General features: G+C 43.9%; 2 protein-coding genes across 4 annotated transcripts; one reads left to right on the top strand and one right to left on the bottom strand.

The window, feature by feature from the left end:
• Positions 1-7,681: 7,681 nt before the first annotated feature.
• On the bottom strand, positions 7,682-13,328 carry rraga (Ras-related GTP binding A). Its single transcript, XM_023816497.2, has 10 exons — positions 13,170-13,328; positions 12,141-12,282; positions 11,407-11,506; positions 10,892-10,958; positions 10,250-10,472; positions 9,730-9,825; positions 9,427-9,549; positions 8,968-9,059; positions 8,677-8,792; positions 7,682-8,505 (listed from the first exon to the last, which is right to left on the bottom strand). Exons 2-10 carry the CDS (start codon positions 12,165-12,167, stop codon positions 8,402-8,404), a joined length of 948 nt encoding a protein of 315 aa, XP_023672265.1. The 5' UTR covers positions 12,168-12,282; positions 13,170-13,328; the 3' UTR covers positions 7,682-8,401.
• LOC111846370 (growth hormone secretagogue receptor type 1-like) lies at positions 12,270-17,720 on the top strand. 3 transcript variants are annotated; one of them, XM_023816496.2, is made up of 5 exons: positions 12,270-12,543; positions 13,601-14,641; positions 14,720-14,848; positions 15,158-16,001; positions 17,366-17,720. In XM_023816496.2, the coding sequence occupies exons 4-5, from the start codon at positions 15,257-15,259 to the stop codon at positions 17,698-17,700; spliced, it is 1,080 nt and encodes a 359-aa protein (XP_023672264.1). In that variant the 5' UTR covers positions 12,270-12,543; positions 13,601-14,641; positions 14,720-14,848; positions 15,158-15,256; the 3' UTR covers positions 17,701-17,720. The 3 variants fall into 3 exon arrangements, with proteins under 3 accessions (XP_023672264.1, XP_072573679.1, XP_023672261.1); XM_072717578.1 differs by having other exon boundaries at positions 14,441-14,848; XM_023816493.2 differs by having other exon boundaries at positions 13,601-14,848.
• The last annotated feature ends 722 nt before the right edge of the window (positions 17,721-18,442 follow it).

Genomic DNA, 18,442 nt, shown 5'->3' with positions numbered 1-18,442 from the left:
AGTGTTCCTTTAGGGCTGCTGCAGTGTTAAGGCCGTGGACTGCGCCCAGAGAATTGAGCCTAGAATGGCAGCGGTTTTGATTGAGGGAAAAAAAAAACAATGAAACGACGACCAAATCATTCACAACAAACTCCTTTATTTCAGTTCTCGCCCATCTAGACCAAAGAAAAACTATGGTAGCCTCCCAGGAACAAAACACCAAAATCCTATAGTACGACCACATAGAACATCTTGCAACAGGAATACGACAGCTGTCCTGCCAATTGCAATGATGTCGCCCCTGGAGAGTTCTGTGACCTTATATGTTCCCTCCTTGACCAATAGCAGTGCGGCCCATCAGTGCTGCTTTAATGCAACATGATATATACCCCATACATCTCACACGAAGGCCTAGCCACCAGCCTACTGTGTCTGATGCAAACCTCATATGGGTTCCACTCCACTTGGATCTGATCGAAGGGGTGGAGGAACCAAGGTCACATGTGTCATGTGGCCGATCAGCCCCTGGTCTCAAGCTTTCTGGCAGAGGCTGCAGCTCCGTGATGAAATCTAGGTCAAGCTGGCCAGCTGTCCTGTCTACATCTCTTGCTCTTTCCATGTCCTACTTGGAAGATGCGAGTGCCTTCTGAAGCACACCAGCATCCATGATTTCCGGCATGGCTAATTCTGGCTCGAATGAGTAAATGCATTATATTTGTGACACTCAGCTTTGCTAAGAGTATACAGCCATGGAAAAAAAATGTGCATTTCTAAATCCTGGTTTAATCGTTCTTCTGCTGGCAGAAGGCTATGCTGAGCAGCAGGTTGCTTCCAGGTTCAAAATTTCTAAGACAGTAGTACCCAAGAATAAGGTGAAGCAGGAGACACTGGGAATGACCAGAAATCAGGTAAAGGGTGGAAGCAACTTTCTAATGCCAGAGATGGCCATTAACTTATCTGACAGTTTCGCATGAATCATAGGATGACATCAAATGACCTTCAAAAGGAACAGGAAACATTAAGCGCTGGTGTGAAGTGCATGGCTAGCAGTTCATATCAGGCTCCTAGAAGCAGGACTGAAGACCCATAAAACAAGGAAGAAGCCCTTAGTTAATAAGAAACAGGGAACAACCAGGCTGCAGTTTGCAAGAAAAAAATAATTAGTCACAGATGCACACCCATAAATTGAGAAATGAGTGAAACAAAAAATCGTGTTGTGGTCTCTTAATTTTTTCCGTGCCTGTATTTTGCAAAGGAACATTTTTAATTTATTAAGCATATTAATGTATTTAGCAGATGCTTTTGTCCAGCGCAAAGAATCCAATGGTGGCATCACTCTGTCAGCCTCAGGATTGGATCCAACAACCTTCCCATTCACAATCATAAAATCCTAGTGGTGCAATTTGTGTAAAGTTTCCTGTTCAGGGGTCCAACAGCAGGGTCTTTCCGTCGGCTTAACAGCAGCGTTCAAGTTCCAACCCTTTGTATATGAGCACCATGCTACCTGCTGGAGACGCAGAAGCTTTACCTTCCAGGTCTGTAGTTCATGCATAGTTGCTCTTATAAGCCATTTAAATTTCCACTTGGAAAATATGTACGTGTTCCAGAGCGTCAGTTAATTATTTTCCCTTTATGAGTAAATCAAATCAGTGCTGGTCATTCCTGATTATTCAATGCAAATCAATTCAATGTATTTTCATACATTGCCCTTCACAACAGTGTCACCCCGAGGCACTGAACTGCAGTGTGTGCCAGTCTTACTGTGTGCTATGTTTTCTATCCAAAAACGATCTGACCATAATGTAAGTATGCAAAAATTAAAAACTTGTCAGGAAAAAGTCAAGGAAAACTATTGCCAACTGAGTAACGTGCTGTTGTCACATCATAAATTTAACAAATATATATTTAGTATATATCCCAACCAGTGTGTCCCTCAGCCTCGTACCCTGAGCTGTCTGGGACAGACTCCAGGCTCCCCCTCGTGACCCAGTCCAGAATAAGCAGTTGGAAGATCAATGGATGAATGTATATTGAAAATAACAGAACTTTTGAATGTGTGTAATTACTTTAATCCATCATCATGCACCATTGTGCACATTGTACATTCCACCACTAAGTGGAAGGCAAGCCAAACTAGTGGGGGGGGGGGGGGTTGAGGAATTTGCTTAATTTCATTATGGTCAGATATTTCTAAACGTCCCTGCAGCAGGAAGAAGCCAAATGGTTTCAAATGAAGAAAAATGAATGTTTATAGTGAAAATAAGCAGTGAAAAGATGAAAGCGACTGTGTAAGTTGTTACTTATCTGACTCCTGTGACACATATGACAACACAGTGACAACACAGTTACCAGGACCGCTGTCTACTCATCAAAAAATGCTGCAGGCTTCTCTCGGAGAGTTGGGGTCCTTTTGTGTGACCGCTTCTGGTCGAGCCAAGTCGTTAGAGAGTGAGTTAAGAATAAACAGCTCGACAAACTTTGTATATTAAAAATAAAGACCTCGGCTAAAGTGAAGAGGAGCGGAGAGGAAGATGGCCAAACTATGAGGCCCTGCTGTTATCAGTGGAATTGTTTCTCCCAGTAAGACATCCCCCATACTGCCCCACAGCATTTATAGTGTGTTTTAAAACGTCACAAACAGAAATCCTAATGAATTAGACTCCAGGATGCCTATATATCTTTGCTTTACAACTACAGCATCAATGGGAGCAAAACAAAGCAAAACAATAGCACGCATTTCTGAGAATACTGTAATACTCTAACTTTACTCCATTCCAGAGTCCTGCACATCTGACCCTACATCCAGCAGCAGTAATAATTTAATTCCGTACCCGGCCCGACCCTCAAATAGATTCCGAGACTGGAAACTGCACACAAATTACAATCAGTCTTCCGCATCAGTTGTACAAAAATGTTTATCGGTTCGCAGGTCACAGAGAATAATGTCACAAGTAGCCTACATAATTTAAAAAAGCATCTATTATCAATTTGAAAAGTACGCCTATGACTGTGTAAATAAATACTGGATAATTTTTTACATTTTTCGAAATTTGCGTTTTGAAAATAAGCATCGCCATTTAGAATTCCAACCGCACCCGTACTCCCAAATTATGTAGTAAGATGTTTTTCACCCGTTACATCAAAATTTGCAGGCCTCCCCCATCTTATAACTGCTTGTCCTGTTCTGGTCCGTGAGTAATGAGATAAATAAAATAATAAAGCATGATGGGAAATAGTTCCAGTGTAACATTCTGACCTCACTGGTATGGGTTTGATTGCTTACAATAAAATGTTTATGTGAAAGTGTATGAAAATAAATAAACCACTGTGTTTCAGTTTCCCAGAATGTATTTCCTTTCCAGTTTTATAAAATGTTATGACCTAAAATGCCACAACAATGAACAAGTGTGTGTTTTACTTTACAGTGAATGAAAATATATTTTTTTCATTAATGATTGAGGTCATTCTTTGTATATTTTTGTTAATGTCATCTTTTTGGAATGTAAAGTTATTCAAATGAATGTGAAAAATGTCTCAAAGACGTCCCTTTCATCCAACCATTCAAAATTCTTTTTCATAGTATGCATTATTTGCATGGTTAGAAAATATTGCTTGTAATGGTTTAAATTAACTGCCAAGTACACAATTTATACATCTAAGTACAGGAACAACTCTGGACAGAGTAGAAAACACTTTATGAAATGCATCTACCTTACTTTATTTGTGAGCCAAAATGTTACAGCAAATTTTGGAACCAAACAATTTCAGTGCAATGAAATAAGGTAAATTAGGCTATGGTAGGCAATAAGGTAGGCTAGTATTTTATTTGCATTTTCAGCTGTCCTTTTGTATTCCTCTCAGACAAATGATATGAAGGTAACTTGTTTACAAGCAGGAAAATGCCCTCCATGGTCACCATGGTTACGCACAATCATATGTGCTTTTTAAACTCTGCAGGGCTCAAACAGGCAGCCAAAGTCCTGTTACACCGTTGAAACACAAGTCATAAGATGCAATGTTTACTTGGCTGCCTGGGGGGGGGAGGTCCCTCGTGATCGCCGAGCAACAGTGTCGCGCGATTAGCATCCACCCAAGCGTGCAAATGCCCGTCCTCCCGAAACAATCACGGCAATGGATCTTCCAGAGGGTGGGGGGCTTGGAGTGTGCGTGTGTCGAACACAAAGCAGACATCAAGGAACCACCGCTGACATCAAAAGCCAAACACTGATTAAAGGAGCAGAGGGGCACTGACAGCTGCAGGCGGCCTCCGCCTTGGGGACTGCAAGCTTCCCGGACGGCCAAGCCCGTTCCTAATTAACTCACACCCAGATTTCATTGTTTTTAATCGCATGATGCTAATTATGCTAAATGATGTTAAACATGAAAGTTACGAGTTTAGTTATAGCTGGTTTATGTTTGGTATTCTTTCTCTGAAATTATTTCCTTTCGACAGACAAATATATTGCACATTTGGCTTGAATTGGGTCGAATTGTTCAGTTTCTGCTCCACTAAAGGGATTTCGAGTAAAACCTCAAATTAGTATAACTGCTGGTCGTAAAAAAAACAAACAAAGAGTCATCTAGCCCTCGGATGTGACTCGTGATTTTACCCTGGAATGATGGTTGTGCTGGGCACCTTGCATATTGAGAATTTTCCCAGTGGGCACATAGGTTTGAAAAAATGTATCATGGCAAACTGTTTCGCTTGGGAAGAGACCACCCCCTTCAGCCCCACCCTCCGCTCAGCCATGGCGGCGGATCCAACAGTCCAGAGCCAGTTTTTATTCCCAGTTGAGCCCTGCCTGGAATTAATTAAATTACACAGGATTCACCCCTTTGATTACATTCAGCCACCCCTAATAGTGTCATTAACTTATTCCCGTCATAAATATCCTCAGTACTACAAGTGCCCATATGTCCCTTTACACTTCATAAGACACAATTCAAGCTTAACTCAAAGTGGCTACTCTGAAGGTGCTTCACGTGTCATTTGAGTGAGTAAAATAACAAACACAAATCCAACTGCCTTACAGACAGCATGCTAATGCTAAAGCAAGGGGGGGGGGGGCTGCCTATGATCTGAAATGTCTTATGGGAAATTGTACATATCCTGCTTAACCAGAATAAGTGGTTGACATATGGATGGATGGAATTGTGCACGCGTATCTAGGAGCTTCTGAAGTATCTTATCCGGTCCGATTCATGCAATCCGCAGCAGAATCTGGCTCTTCGGTCTCTTTTGGAGGCCATGTGCAGACTGTGGGAGCTCCAGGTCATGTTACTGGTAGCATGAACAGCTGATGGCAGAGCGATCAGCCTTTTATACGGGGATTTGCAAGCTGTGGACTCTGATCTTGGTGCTGATAGCTGGCAGTCCTCCGCTTCTCATAAAAGTGCCTGTCACTGTGACCGGCTTCTTTGCATGCAAATATGGACTCAACTCCGACCAGCGTCTTCCAAAGACACCACGTCTTCCCTGCCTACGCGCTTATAGCTCACGATCAGACATTCATCCGACACTTCAGACGAGAAATGGATATTTACTTCTCAATGCTAATGCGGTGATATCTTAGGACTTAGAAATGCAAAACCGACGGTCAGGACAAGTAGAGACGTCTGCTGCATATCCATCACAATGCAGGATTCCTGCCAAACACCATTTGGGCCAAAGCTATACTAGGCTTCCTGATTTAATTCCCATTACATATATGACACTTTATACATAAATTCCACAGCTCCTGGTCAGTGTATCCTATAATTACCACTGAGTCATAACAGAGCACCTATAGTGAAAACATTCACTGACAAGGCAACTGGAAATGTTTTTAATGCTGAGCTGAAGGTTAATATCCAGGATGAGGATCAGCAGAACTCAGCTTTACCAGGTTCTTCCCATGAGCGAGGGAAATCAATTATTCTTCAAAGTGCCAAAGCGGGAAAGAGAAAAACGAAGGACGGGAACAATCCCCGCAGTCATCAGGACACAGGATCCTTCCCGTCACCCTGGACTCCCCACAAGACTCCAGCGGAAAACATTTAAAAGCAGGTTTTCTGTATTTAAAAAACACGTTTGGTTCGTCGGTACTAGCTAATGCAGTGTGCAGCAAAATTGGTTACACCACTTCTAAGCAGAAATACAGAGATACAACTCGAAAAAAGTACGAGAGCTCAGCAAAATGTTCAGTTTCACTCATTTCTCAATTTATGGTTACGAGTCTGTGTAAAATATACAGCTCTTTCCTGTTTCTAATTAATGAAGGGCTTCTTCCTTGCTTTAAGGGACTTCAGTCCTGCTTCTAGGAGCCTGTTATGAACTGTCCTAGCAGTGCACTTCAATGTTTCCCATTCTTTTTGAAGGCCACTTGATGTCATCCTCCAGTTCGAGACACTGGTCATCTCAGCCATTAGAAAGTTGCTTCCGCCCTCTGCCTACTTGGTCTTTGGTCACTGCCAGTGTCTCCTGCTTCACCTTCTTCTTGTGTGCTGCCGTCTTAGAAACTGTGAGCCTGGAAGCAGCCTGTCACACTCCCAGCAGAACAAAGAATAAACCAGGATTTTAAAATGCAGATTTTTTTTTTTTAAATAAAGTGGTCTCAATTTTTTTCTGTATATTTCAATTCCTGAATTTCATTACGATTCATGGAAAAGTAACAAAACTAAAATTACACAGTGAACATTAACATAACAGGCTATGTTGACATTTCATATATTGTGTAACTGCTTAAATCCAGTGTTGCACAAATGAGTACAGCTTTGATTAAGTTCTGTAGATGTCATACTTGAGTATTTAACATGCCTATCATCTGCTTTTTAGCAGTGCACCGATACTTCTTGGACTCTTGACAATCTTCACTTTATACTCTATGATGCCGACGGACATCAGTTGACAAAAATTATGGCCATAAAATGTAACATTATAGTTATCTGGGGAACATTATGTTGTAATAATTGGGCTTTTTACACCACTGTGCAGCAGCTGTGGCTTCTAAACAGGGTCACGCTCGTCATGCAGATATATATGCAGATGTTTTAACAGGGAGTCAGGTTCCTCTAAAACATGTAATAAACTAACAATTAGCACCAAATTGGTATTTTGTCAGAGGGCCAGACGAAACCACAACAAAGCCCTTTTGCCTCTGTGGAATACCAGCATCTCCGGCCAAGTTCTGGCCCAAGCTGGATTTCTGGAAAACGGGGCCCCTCCATACAGGTGGGACCACTGGGTAAAAAAGATAATTGCTGCCTTAATGCCAGCTTACTAGCCATTTTCTTTATTTGCATATTTACTTGGCAACCCAAAACCAAGTCGCACAACATGAGGAACATTTAAGTCGAGGCGTTCTCGGAGGTGAGCCTGGAACACACCGAAAGTTGTACAGGTTCCAAATCCAGACCAAGATTTTCTCTTCCATTAACCAGATGGGTACTCTGTGAATGTGACTTTTTATATTCAACTGGTTGGTTGAAACGAAATCCTGAGTCTGTTTTTATACTTTCTGATACGAAATCTTGGTTTGTATTTGTACTTTCTGAACCTACACTTTCCACCTCTGCCTACAACACACTTTCTGCAACTGTAAGAAAACTACTCCCAAAATAATGAAAATCGTAGTGAAATATTGGCGCAATTTCTGATCCTTCAGTGTTGTAATTTTCCCGCTGCCCTCTGTCTGTCCTTGAACACACACACTTTGCAAAAACGTCCTTCAACCATTCTTTTTAATCATACTATCATTTTTCAATCATACTATCAATAACTTTAAGACCAAAAAAAAATATTTAGAGTACAATCCTGTCACAACAGAATTCCATAAAACATGTTTCAATACACTGTGCAAGGAGCTCATGTTATGAAAGCCATGTTACGTAATCCGCTGTGGTGGGTTTTAATGGGACTTCTGTTGCCGTTGCTCACGCTTACGGGACGCGGCGAAACTTTTCGGGGAGTTTCTCACTGGTGTCAGTGTTAGCAGAAGATGTACAGAAAACTTGTACTAACTTCTCATGTTTGATACTTGCATCGCTCAAGTCTTTGTGGAAAAGAATGAAGAGAACAGACCGATATAGTGACAGTCCTTGTGTTAAAAAGCGCAATTGCTCTATTCTAAGTGAATCCTCCGCATGTGCACAGTGTACAGAGACTACATAGGCAAAAAAAATTAAAAAATGAAAAAAAAAGTGATGTACACAGTCCCCCTGCAAAAAGAAATCCAGAGAAAGTGACACCCCCCCCACCCCACAAATGGCAGGTTAATTTTCTTTAGTACTTTTACAGTAGAAAACACAGTATGATTGAGTGAAGACGGCAACACGGGGCTGGTTTCACGCATTTTCTGAAGCTTTCATCTCCTAAGCGAGGCGGCAGGGCCGCAGGAGCGGGACGCTTGCGGCTGATTGGCTGAGTGCGGGCGGAGGCGGGGCCTCAGCGCATTCGCATGTGCAGGCTGTGCTTGGGGCCGTCGACGCGCTCCAGCTTCTCAAAATGCTTCCTGGCATTGCGGATGTTGATGAGGGTTGCTGCGGAGGCTGCGAGGAATAGAAAGGGCTTGCCATCAACCAGAAGCCTTTTAGATCCAACCCCACTTTAGAGGAGAAAGTCTACCGATTGTCCCTTCCCTTCTTGAGGCCTGTCCTAAACAAGAGTCCTACTGGTACTCTGCACACCTTCCCCACCACACAAAAGCCAGGGTTACTCACGGATGGAGGGATCCGACATGATCACCATAACGTAGGTGTTGGAGGTGAACACGTCGATGAAGGCGGCGAAATTGGAATTGCGCACCTCCATGCTTTGGAAGGAGGCTGCCAGTTTACTGCAAAGTTGAGAAGATACTGTTACCGGTGGAGTCAATCAATGGCACAAGTTGCCCCCTGATGGGGCTCTGTAGAGCGGATGGAGGAAGAGGGGTGAGAGGAAGAGTGAAGCACAGTGGAACAACCCAACGGGGAACAGTGGGAGACGTTCTCCAGCAGAAGAGACGTTCTCACCTACAACTCAGCTTGAACTGCTTGATGATGTTGCTGATCTTCTCAAACCTGTGTGCGTCACGCTGCTCCTTGCACTGGTAGTGTGAGATCACCTGTGCCAGAGGAGAGGGGTCAGCACAGGCCTTTACACACAGAGGATATAAAACTGAGAACTCTACATTCAGGTGTGAGGCTGTGTGGTTTCTGGGCTGGACCACTGAAGAATGCTTTTGTTCCTCATGAAAACTGATTAAAGTAAAACAGCCAGCAGCAGGAATGAAAACTATTGAAAATTCGTGACCTAAGATGGAGAAAAGGAAGGAGACTCCAGCTGAGCAATAAGAAGAAAGCAATCAGGAGTTATGGAGCCCATGTCCAGTCCACCTCAACCCTCGCAGCTTCCTACCCCCTTCCCATTTGCACACCGCGGCACTCTACGATCTGACCACGCCCTCTTCTCCGTCACGCCCTCTCTCTCACCAGGAACGTTGCTCTCTCGAAGAGCAGCACTTCATCCGCTTCGATGATCTGGGCGAAGTTGCGTAGGTTGGATTCCAGCTGCTGCACGTTGGGGATCAACTGGTAGACGATGCTGGACCATGCCTAAGCACGAGAGAGGATCGCCCAGGGCACCCGTGATTATTCCCAGGCAGAGAGGTGATGGTACGTTTCACCTGTACAAAAGGAGCTGCTTCTATCCCTCCCAAAGCTGTCCTGCAGGGCCAGCTGGATGGTGAGATCCAATCACAAATGTGGGGGTTCGGACGTCACATGGGCTCACACCTTGTACAGAGTCTCGTCCCATATGGACGTCCTGAAGCAGGTGCAGGCCAAGGGGCGGGAGAGCCGCCTCAGGTCCTCTTCGCGCTCCTTAAAAATCTGTAATCATGTGACGAGACATGAGACTACTTTAGTATCAGGTTCTGCTGGGCATAAGGCTTGATTACACCAACATCTCAGAATTTAATACCCAAGAGTAAAAAGATATTGTCAGTCAAATTGAACAGATAACATGTTAAATACTTAAAGATGTTTTCAGTATCCATGGGAACCCTGTACTGGAGGTGTCGATGGGAGGTATGAGGCTCAGCATATTACATTTCTGTGGCTGTGATCAGAAGGTTGTTGGTTCAAATCCCAGGGTTAGCAGAGTGGTTTTCCCGTTGGGCCGACGAACAGGGCCATGAACACCCAAGTGTCACCACCCCAAAGAACCGCCAACAGAATTCAGGAGGCCAGCTGCATGAATTCAGGACAGACTGAGCCTCTGCATATTTACAAGACACCATGTGGCATAACTCACCAGGTCTCTCTGGTCCTCCTGCACCAGGTCCATCTTGTGCACCAGACAGAAGACCTTGGCATCGGGGGAGTTCTGCAGGATGGCTTCCAGGCAAGATTGGTAGTAATGCATGTCCTTCTCCAGCTCACGGCTCTCCACGTCAAACACATATATCAGCACCTCCACATTCCGGAAGATGTTGTCCCTCTGGCTAGTAAAGTAGTTTTCCATGAAGGTGTCCTGTCTGCACGGTGGGGGTGGGGGGGGGGCACCAGTCAAGTCAGTGAATGTCCACAGACACCAGCTAATAGAAAGCACCTCTAAAAAAACATCAAGAAAAGCCAACACTGTTCCTATTACTAAAAGACAAACACCACTTTCAAAACAGGAAACTGAAATAAATCAATTATTCATGGTATTTGTTTCAAATCTGTTGTTTTGTAAGTGTTTTTTCTTCTCTGCAGGCTTCAAAGCTTTTCCAAATGCCTGATGCTCTGACCCTGAAACTGATGCAGACCAAGATGCAGGTTTGGCAGGTCAGACCTCCTGCCTGTGTGAATGATTTCTTAAACACACAAGTACAAACAGGGCCACAGCCACTGGCAGGCTGCCCAAAAGAGTGCAAAGGTCACGCCCACTGGTCAATGGAGTTCCACCACTTACCCTCCACAGTCCCAGAGGTTCAATACCAGGTTGCCCAGGAATCGCACATGGGAATGCTCCACATCAACTGGAACACAGAGAGCAAAGGTGTTCTAGCATAGGTTTTGCACTCAGGCCTGTAGCACAGGGCTGGTTCAAGCTAGACTGTGGCTTTGAGATGGGGGGGGGGGGGTTCAGTTTACAGGACCAAACATCTTTGTGCTAAGGGGTCTCTAATCATGGGCAGAAAAGAGGCTCCTTCACAGGAACTATAAGCCAGACAAGCACCTGTGCTCATATCCTCCCCCACATGTCAGCCACATGACACCCCCGAATCGCTCCAGATGTCCCAGACACCCCTGGCAGTCAAACCAAAACACACCCTTTTTAATCTGCCTCTGGAGCAAATTTTTCCCTCCAAAAAGTGAAGGATCAGAGACAGAGAGCCATTTAATCTTTCACCAGCTTCAATGGGTCTAGTTAACAAAGGGTACATGGACACAGCACGCCCGGTTTAGGTGCGCCGCGCTGCTTACTTGTGGCCCCCAGCCTGCGCGTATCTCTGGCGATATAATTGGCGAAGATGATTGACCGCATGCTGGTCTTCCCGGAACCACTCTTCCCCATCAGCAAAACCTAAAAAGCAGAACACCCGAAGGTCGGATGCTCAGACTGAGCAAGCGTGGGGGCAAAGCAGTCATGCTACATGCTAAGGTGCTCTATCCAACCATCTCACTGACTGATTAGCCTTGAAACTAACAGCACAGGCTTTTAGCTCGTTAATGCGCTCGTTTTTCTTTCAGCCACGTTAGACAATTGCGCCATCTGCTGGACACTGATTTCACCTAAGTTTCTAACTTCTCCCCATAAAGGAATCGGGGGAGTTCTGCTTTCTTGTAATGACATATATATTTTGGAGTTAAGTATTGCACTGGGAGTTACTTTTGTAATGCTGCTGCACAAAACAAATATTCCCACCAAGAGATCAATCTCATCAGTATCAGCAGACTGGCTTACATCAGTGTGGATTACATAGTGAAAATTTCTGCAAATAGAAATTTACTAAAGTAATACAGGTTAATAGTCTTATTTGCAAATGAGATATAAAAAAAACTATTAGTCAACTTCCTAGACCAGGAAATCAAATATCGGCTCAAAATATGCAACAAAACACACTTTGAAGTTAAGAAAAACCCAAATTATGAGTCTAACAAAGCGATTTGTGGTTTCTTATGGTTCTGTAGGGCAAGATTAACAGCTGATATCTGACCTTCTTCTTCATGGCTGTGCTCGACATCGCCACCCTTCCGACTCAGAAACCAATGTATCACCGTCCCCACAACACACCACTTCTGCCTCTCTGGGCCTTGGACTCCACCTTGCAGCTGTCTGGGTGATTTTCCTTTAGTTTTCTGTAATTGAACAAAGAAAGAGCCGAAAAAGGGCAAAGTGGTGTCAGATTACCAAATGACAGGATGAATTTATTGATGAATGCTGAAAACAAGTGACTGGAACATTTCAAGGGACACGTCAAAGCGTTAATGATTAGTCCATTTTAAGTGTAATAAAACAGTAAAACTTATTGATATTTCCCGAATCCTAACTTCCAAAGTCAGACTACACCGGACATACAACCGATTTTCTGTCATCCTTGGAGGAAGAACAAGTATCAGGTACATTCTCTCTGCACTTTCGTTAACTGTCACTTTAATCAAACTTCCCCTTTTAGCTGTACAATTTCTAATTAGTAGTTTTACAAATGAGACCACTGATTTAAATGTCCAGTCCGACAAAACACCTCAACTATCGATTTCTAACACGGAATTAGCTACACTGAGGCGAACAATAAAACACGTCTGTAAGTAAATTATCATTTAAGCAGTCAAAATAAAAATAACTGACACATTATTTAGAAAAAGTCTCATTAGCAGCTACTTGGCACGCGAAATGTTTACCGCACAGTTAGATGTATGAATTCTGCATGAGCTACAGCTAGCTAGTTACCTCCATCAAAATATAACAAATTAAGCCAGCAAAATTTTCTAAACGAGACAGCCATTCAATATCGTTAAGATACGCTGCAAGATAACTTCACAACAAAAAGTACCGAGTAAATTTAACTAGCTATTTACCCGTCTGTTTACACAGTCTCGGCCCTAGTCAGCTATACAGCTAGTTAGTTATTTAGCAAAGTATTAGGAACTAAAAAGTACTTCTGACTAGACACACAGTATAAAACGCCCTCACATATCTTTCACTGGACATTTAAACACTTGTCAACAATAAATATGATACCTACATTTCTGTTATATGTTATATCCGTATATGTTCCATTGCTCCTTATGTTTATGAATTCAGGTATGTTCCAGGCCCAAGGCAGGAATCCCCACACTCACTTTCACATGACCAACTTCTCATATCAAACAACATCTCGCGATGTTTCTTTCGCCCGATGGTCACTGGGAGTTGTATTTCTTCTTTGCCCAAACGTTCGCGCAAAGAAGTATTTTCCCACAAAATAACCCAGACACAATTATTTATGTAATTTAGAACTGTAATCGAGAAACTAGACTAAGTAAAATATAAACCATTTTAAAGATATAAATACGACCATTATCAATCCTTTGTTTTTTACGTTTAACTGTAAACGTTTTATACGTTTTATTACAAGCTGTTATTTTAAATAGCCTACATTGATACTTGATAACTGAAATATGCTTTCTTCTACAGATCTGAGATAAAGTTCATATTCTTTTTTGAACTCCATCCAATCTCTTCAGAGATTAATGAATGGGATGCATCTAAAATGAAAACACAGGACGGAAGAGCGAGAACATTACATTGTCATTCTAGGCTGATGAAGTGTTGCGTGAGGTTCCTGGTTAAATGGTGTCCCACTGCACCGCTCATCGTCCTGTATCAACTAACATAGCTCAAACACTGCAGATTAACCAGCCGTGCCGCAGCGCGCCCTCCATCACGATCTACCTTTTTCCCAAGCGCAACGGCGCATGAAACCTAGCTAGGTCCAGAGTTAAGAAACAGACAAAACTGAAAAATAAAACAAGGAAACACAGTCGCGCTAGAATGTACTGTTGATGTTATTTTTGCAATAGGAAGAATCAGTCACATTGATGTTCTAAGCTTCCATAATGACTAAATATTTCCTCGAAAACCTCGGCAGACAAACACCTTCAGTTGTACCGATAAATCTAATAGCCATCTTGTATAGTTCGGTGAGCACACACAATGATTTCAGCAGGCTGCTGCAGTCTTCAGTGGGTGGGAGGATTAGAATCATCCCAAAGTCCTTACAATTCACAGTAATGCCATGGAATAGGAGTACACAGTGTACCTGGTATGTAAACTCACTACACAACTGGTGGCCATTGCTTTTAACGTATTTAGAAATCTGTTGTTGAGGATATAAACAAAGTTTCCCGGGGACACACAAGAAATGGTGCCTCTAAGTTTGGTTCTTTTCATAATTTATCATTTTATTTTACATTTTCTACACAATACAGAAGCCATTCTGCAAGTACAGAAATTCTATTCCTTTGTCTCCCACAGGGCATTCCATGCAGCATTAAACATGAGGAGCTTGAAAAGAATGGATAGCAGCTACTTTAACAAAACCAGGTTTGCTCTCTCTGGAGTAGAGCCACGTGCAAGGAAAATGTCATCCTGCCGCCTCATCCGGACACTCGAAAGGGAAACCAGAGCTTGCCATCTCTACATCTGACCTCCCCTGCTCTTCATGCCTCCAACACTGTGAGCCCCTGATGAAGTAAACCCCCGCAAAGTTATCCAGGAAGAGAGGCATCACTTCCATCTGTTCCCCATCCTCAGAGCGTCTGAAGGAGCCAGAGCGTCTGCTGGAGGCTGAGAGAAAGAGGAAAATGGGAAAGCGACTGCGCCAGGGAATCACTTTGGGCTCTGATGGACAGATTGCAGATTTGCCACCGAAGCTTCATTAACGTGAGTTTTTACTGTTACCTCTTTGCTGCTTGGCATGAAAGAAAAAGGTGTTTGCTTGCCCTGGGGCAAGAAGCCGTCAGTCTGTTCGTCTGAATGAATTTGCTTTGTGTTCTGTTTGAATTGGTCGTGGATCCAAACTAAATAAGTACAAAATGAATAGGCTCCTTTTTGGCATTGAAATTTTGGCTAGACTATACATGGACTTGTGAAGAAAGATTATAAATGTTTCTCAGAGTTTTTACCACCATATAACAATAAGAAACCTTCTATCACCAATTACAGCCTTGGACACTTTATTATTCACTACAGATTCACGAAGAGATTACTGGATACTATTATTGCTTAAATTTCTGTGCCTTTTCTTGGCAATCCAGTCTGAAACTCACAGTCAGATGATGTCCCACTCTGATGTCCTCCATACCTGATCCACTTTCCATGGATGCTTCCTGGAACTTCAGTCTTTCTGGGAATACTACCCTGGAACACTCCAGGCTTTTGTCGGTGTTTGAGATACACATCTTGGTTCCTGTGACAGTTGCCTGCATACTACTCTTCTTCTTGGGCGTAGGGGGCAACCTAAGCACCCTACTTGTGTTCCGGCGCACCCAGTCGCTGCACACCACAACCAACCTCTACCTGTCCAGCATGGCCATCTCAGACATCCTCATCTTCATTGGTCTACCCCTGGATCTCTATCGTCTGTGGCGGTACCGACCCTTTCCCTTTGGAGACTTCCTGTGCCGCTTCCAGTTCTACCTGAGCGAATCCTGCACCTATGCCACCATCCTGCACATCACCGCCCTCAGCGTGGAACGCTACTTGGCGATCTGCTTCCCGCTGCGCGCCCGCCGCTTGGTCTCCAGGGCTCGCGTGCAACTGGTGATCGTCGCTCTCTGGGGTCTGGCTGGCACCACGGCGGTGCCTGTTTTTCTTCTCTTCCACGTGGAGGGCCAGGAGTGCCAGCCCACAGAGGCAGGCCTGCGCTCAGGCCTGCTGCAGGCCATGACCTGGGTGTCCACGCTTTACTTCTTTCTCCCTCTGGCCTGCCTCTGTCTGCTCTATGGCCTCATCTGCAGGAGGCTGGGACGCATGCGGCACCGTCCCTACGCACGCATCCGCCAGAGGCACCAGCGCCAGACAGTCAGGCTCCTGGGTAAGAGACTCCTTTTAAGGCCTCTCGTGAGGAGGTCAGGGCTGCCCAACCGCGTGGGATGTTTTCTCTTTTTAGAGAGCTAAGCATGGTGATATTTGTCATGTTCAGCATGGAAGGCCGTCTGGTGTATTTCTAGATCGTTAGATTACTGTACATATCATATAAACTTCAAAATTCACACTGGTGATTACCAGGAATATAGGACAACACATCATCCATCAATCTTATAACCACTTATCCTGTTGAGGGTCATGGGCAACCTGAAGCCTGTCCCAGAGAAGCATAGGGCACAAGGCAGGGGACTCCCTGGATGGGATGCCAGTCCATCACAGGGCACACACAAATTTAATTATACGCTATGGGCAATTTAGAGATGCCTCTTAGCCAAACCACATGTTTGGACTGTAGATACCCATGTGACAAGAACATGCAAAGTCCAGACACATGGCAGAGGCAAAGGTCTGAGGCAACAGTGCTTTACCGCGTAACCATGCCATCAGTATAGAATAAAATCTTAGAGTATGAAAACGTGCACTGAGATGGTGTGATAGCAATTCAGCACGAGTACTCCTCAGAGAGGGCTCTAACACCTGCCATCGGATGTGAAATATAGACTCTTCTTCAAGCAGACCACGGAATTATTTAGTCCTTTTAAGGTTTGTAAAATTGTTGGTCAAGGTCTCAACTTATTTCTAAATTACTTTACTGTATATTCCTTCCATTGTTATATAAACATATACAGTTTAACCTCATTAAGATTTGTTAAAGCAACTTTTATTTAACAATAAACCGACATCCTTCTGGAGTCAAATTCCTCAAGTGCTAAAGTGCACTGCTATAGAAATAGACTTGTGTGTTTAACTGGTCATCACTCCATATGCGCAGTTGTATAATTTACCACTTGCATGAAGTAATTTAGCAGAGTACATTTTTCTCTCCTAGCTCACACAAATGTTGGTTTTTAGCTTGATCGATGTCCTCTGCAGTAGGAGTTTCATAATCTCAAATGGCTTTGTTTAGCCAGGGTCACCAGCTAGCTGTCATATGTGGTCTTCCTGGAGACCTCTCAGATGCCTTCATGTCTGTCATTTGTCCAGACAGACATCTGCAACAATCAGTACTTTGTGTGCCTGGTAGCGTGTGAAGAAAGCAGGGCACTCGTTAGAGGAACGGATATCCTGTCTTCTGTGCAGGCAGACCCCAGGATGTCTCCGGCATGAGCCTGATGAGGAATTTCAAATTACTAATGATAATGAAAAGCCATCTGTCTTTCATGGCATATTGAATTACGGCATAATTTCAGTTTTACCCGCGGGATGCTGCTTTGAAGGCTTACACCGTTTCTTGTCGCCCACCTTTGCCAGTCGTGGTGGTGCTGTCCTTTGCCCTCTGCTGGCTGCCCTTCCACATCGGGAGGATCCTCTTCTCCACTGCAGTCGGGGACGAGGAGGACCAGGGAGGCAGAGAAGCCCTGTACACAACGTCGCAGAACTTCAACTTGGCTGCCATGCTGCTTTTCTACCTCAGCGCTTCCATCAACCCCGTCCTCTACAACCTGCTGTCTGCCCGCTACCGCCTGGCGCTACGCGGCATGTTCCAGAGCCAGCGCCCCCGCAGCAGGCTCCCCCGAGGGCACAGGTCCAGCCACCGCAGTCGGGTCACCGCGCCAACCGACATTAACTTCTGCACCAGCGTGTAATAAAGAAGCCCCAATTCCGACGCGTTTTTGCAGTGCTGGACTGTGAGCATGTGTCAGAGGGGAGACAGTCAGACAGGAAAAACTGAAAGTAAATTTCCTTTCTGCAGTATCCACTGAGCATGGATATTTGACCATAATATGTCACTTATTCCTAAGCAGGATGCTGCAAGGTCACACTGTCCACACCTGAAGCACAAGAACCGTAACGGGAACCTTTGAGTCAGAAAACAAGACCAGATACTATAAGGACTATAATTTATTTGCCATATTAAATATATTATCTATGATTGTTACAATTTAGTAATAACATAATACATGGCAGTTTCTTTAACATAAAAGTTTATGAAATTACACAAAAAGAAAAACATAAGAAAAAGCAACAATTAATGCCGATAAAGTATGTTTTTTTGGAATGTATTATATTTGCCTGCTAAAAATGCAATAGAAAAGGCAAACAAGGGGACCAGCATGTTCTACAGACACTGTCATGGGAGTAGGAAGATGGAGATCAGGGTGTAACAGAGATGGTTTAACACGGAGCCGGCAGATGTGGCCACCTGCTCCATGACACAGCCGGCCCGAGAACATCTGCCCCAAATACCTAGACAGAGAAATAACCATCCCTGCAAGGACCTTTCAGATTTACAGCAGTATTTTAATGTGATTTCCACTAATGCACTGAACCCCAGTTCTCCATCTTTTCCTCCTACAGCTTCTTTAGTGTATGGTTCCCCCTAAGAAA

Source organism: Paramormyrops kingsleyae, chromosome 10 (genome assembly GCF_048594095.1).
Source record: "Paramormyrops kingsleyae isolate MSU_618 chromosome 10, PKINGS_0.4, whole genome shotgun sequence".
Lineage (NCBI taxonomy): Eukaryota > Metazoa > Chordata > Actinopteri > Osteoglossiformes > Mormyridae > Paramormyrops > Paramormyrops kingsleyae.
Note: the sequence above shows the minus strand (reverse complement) of the source record. Positions and strands in the feature narration are given on the sequence as shown.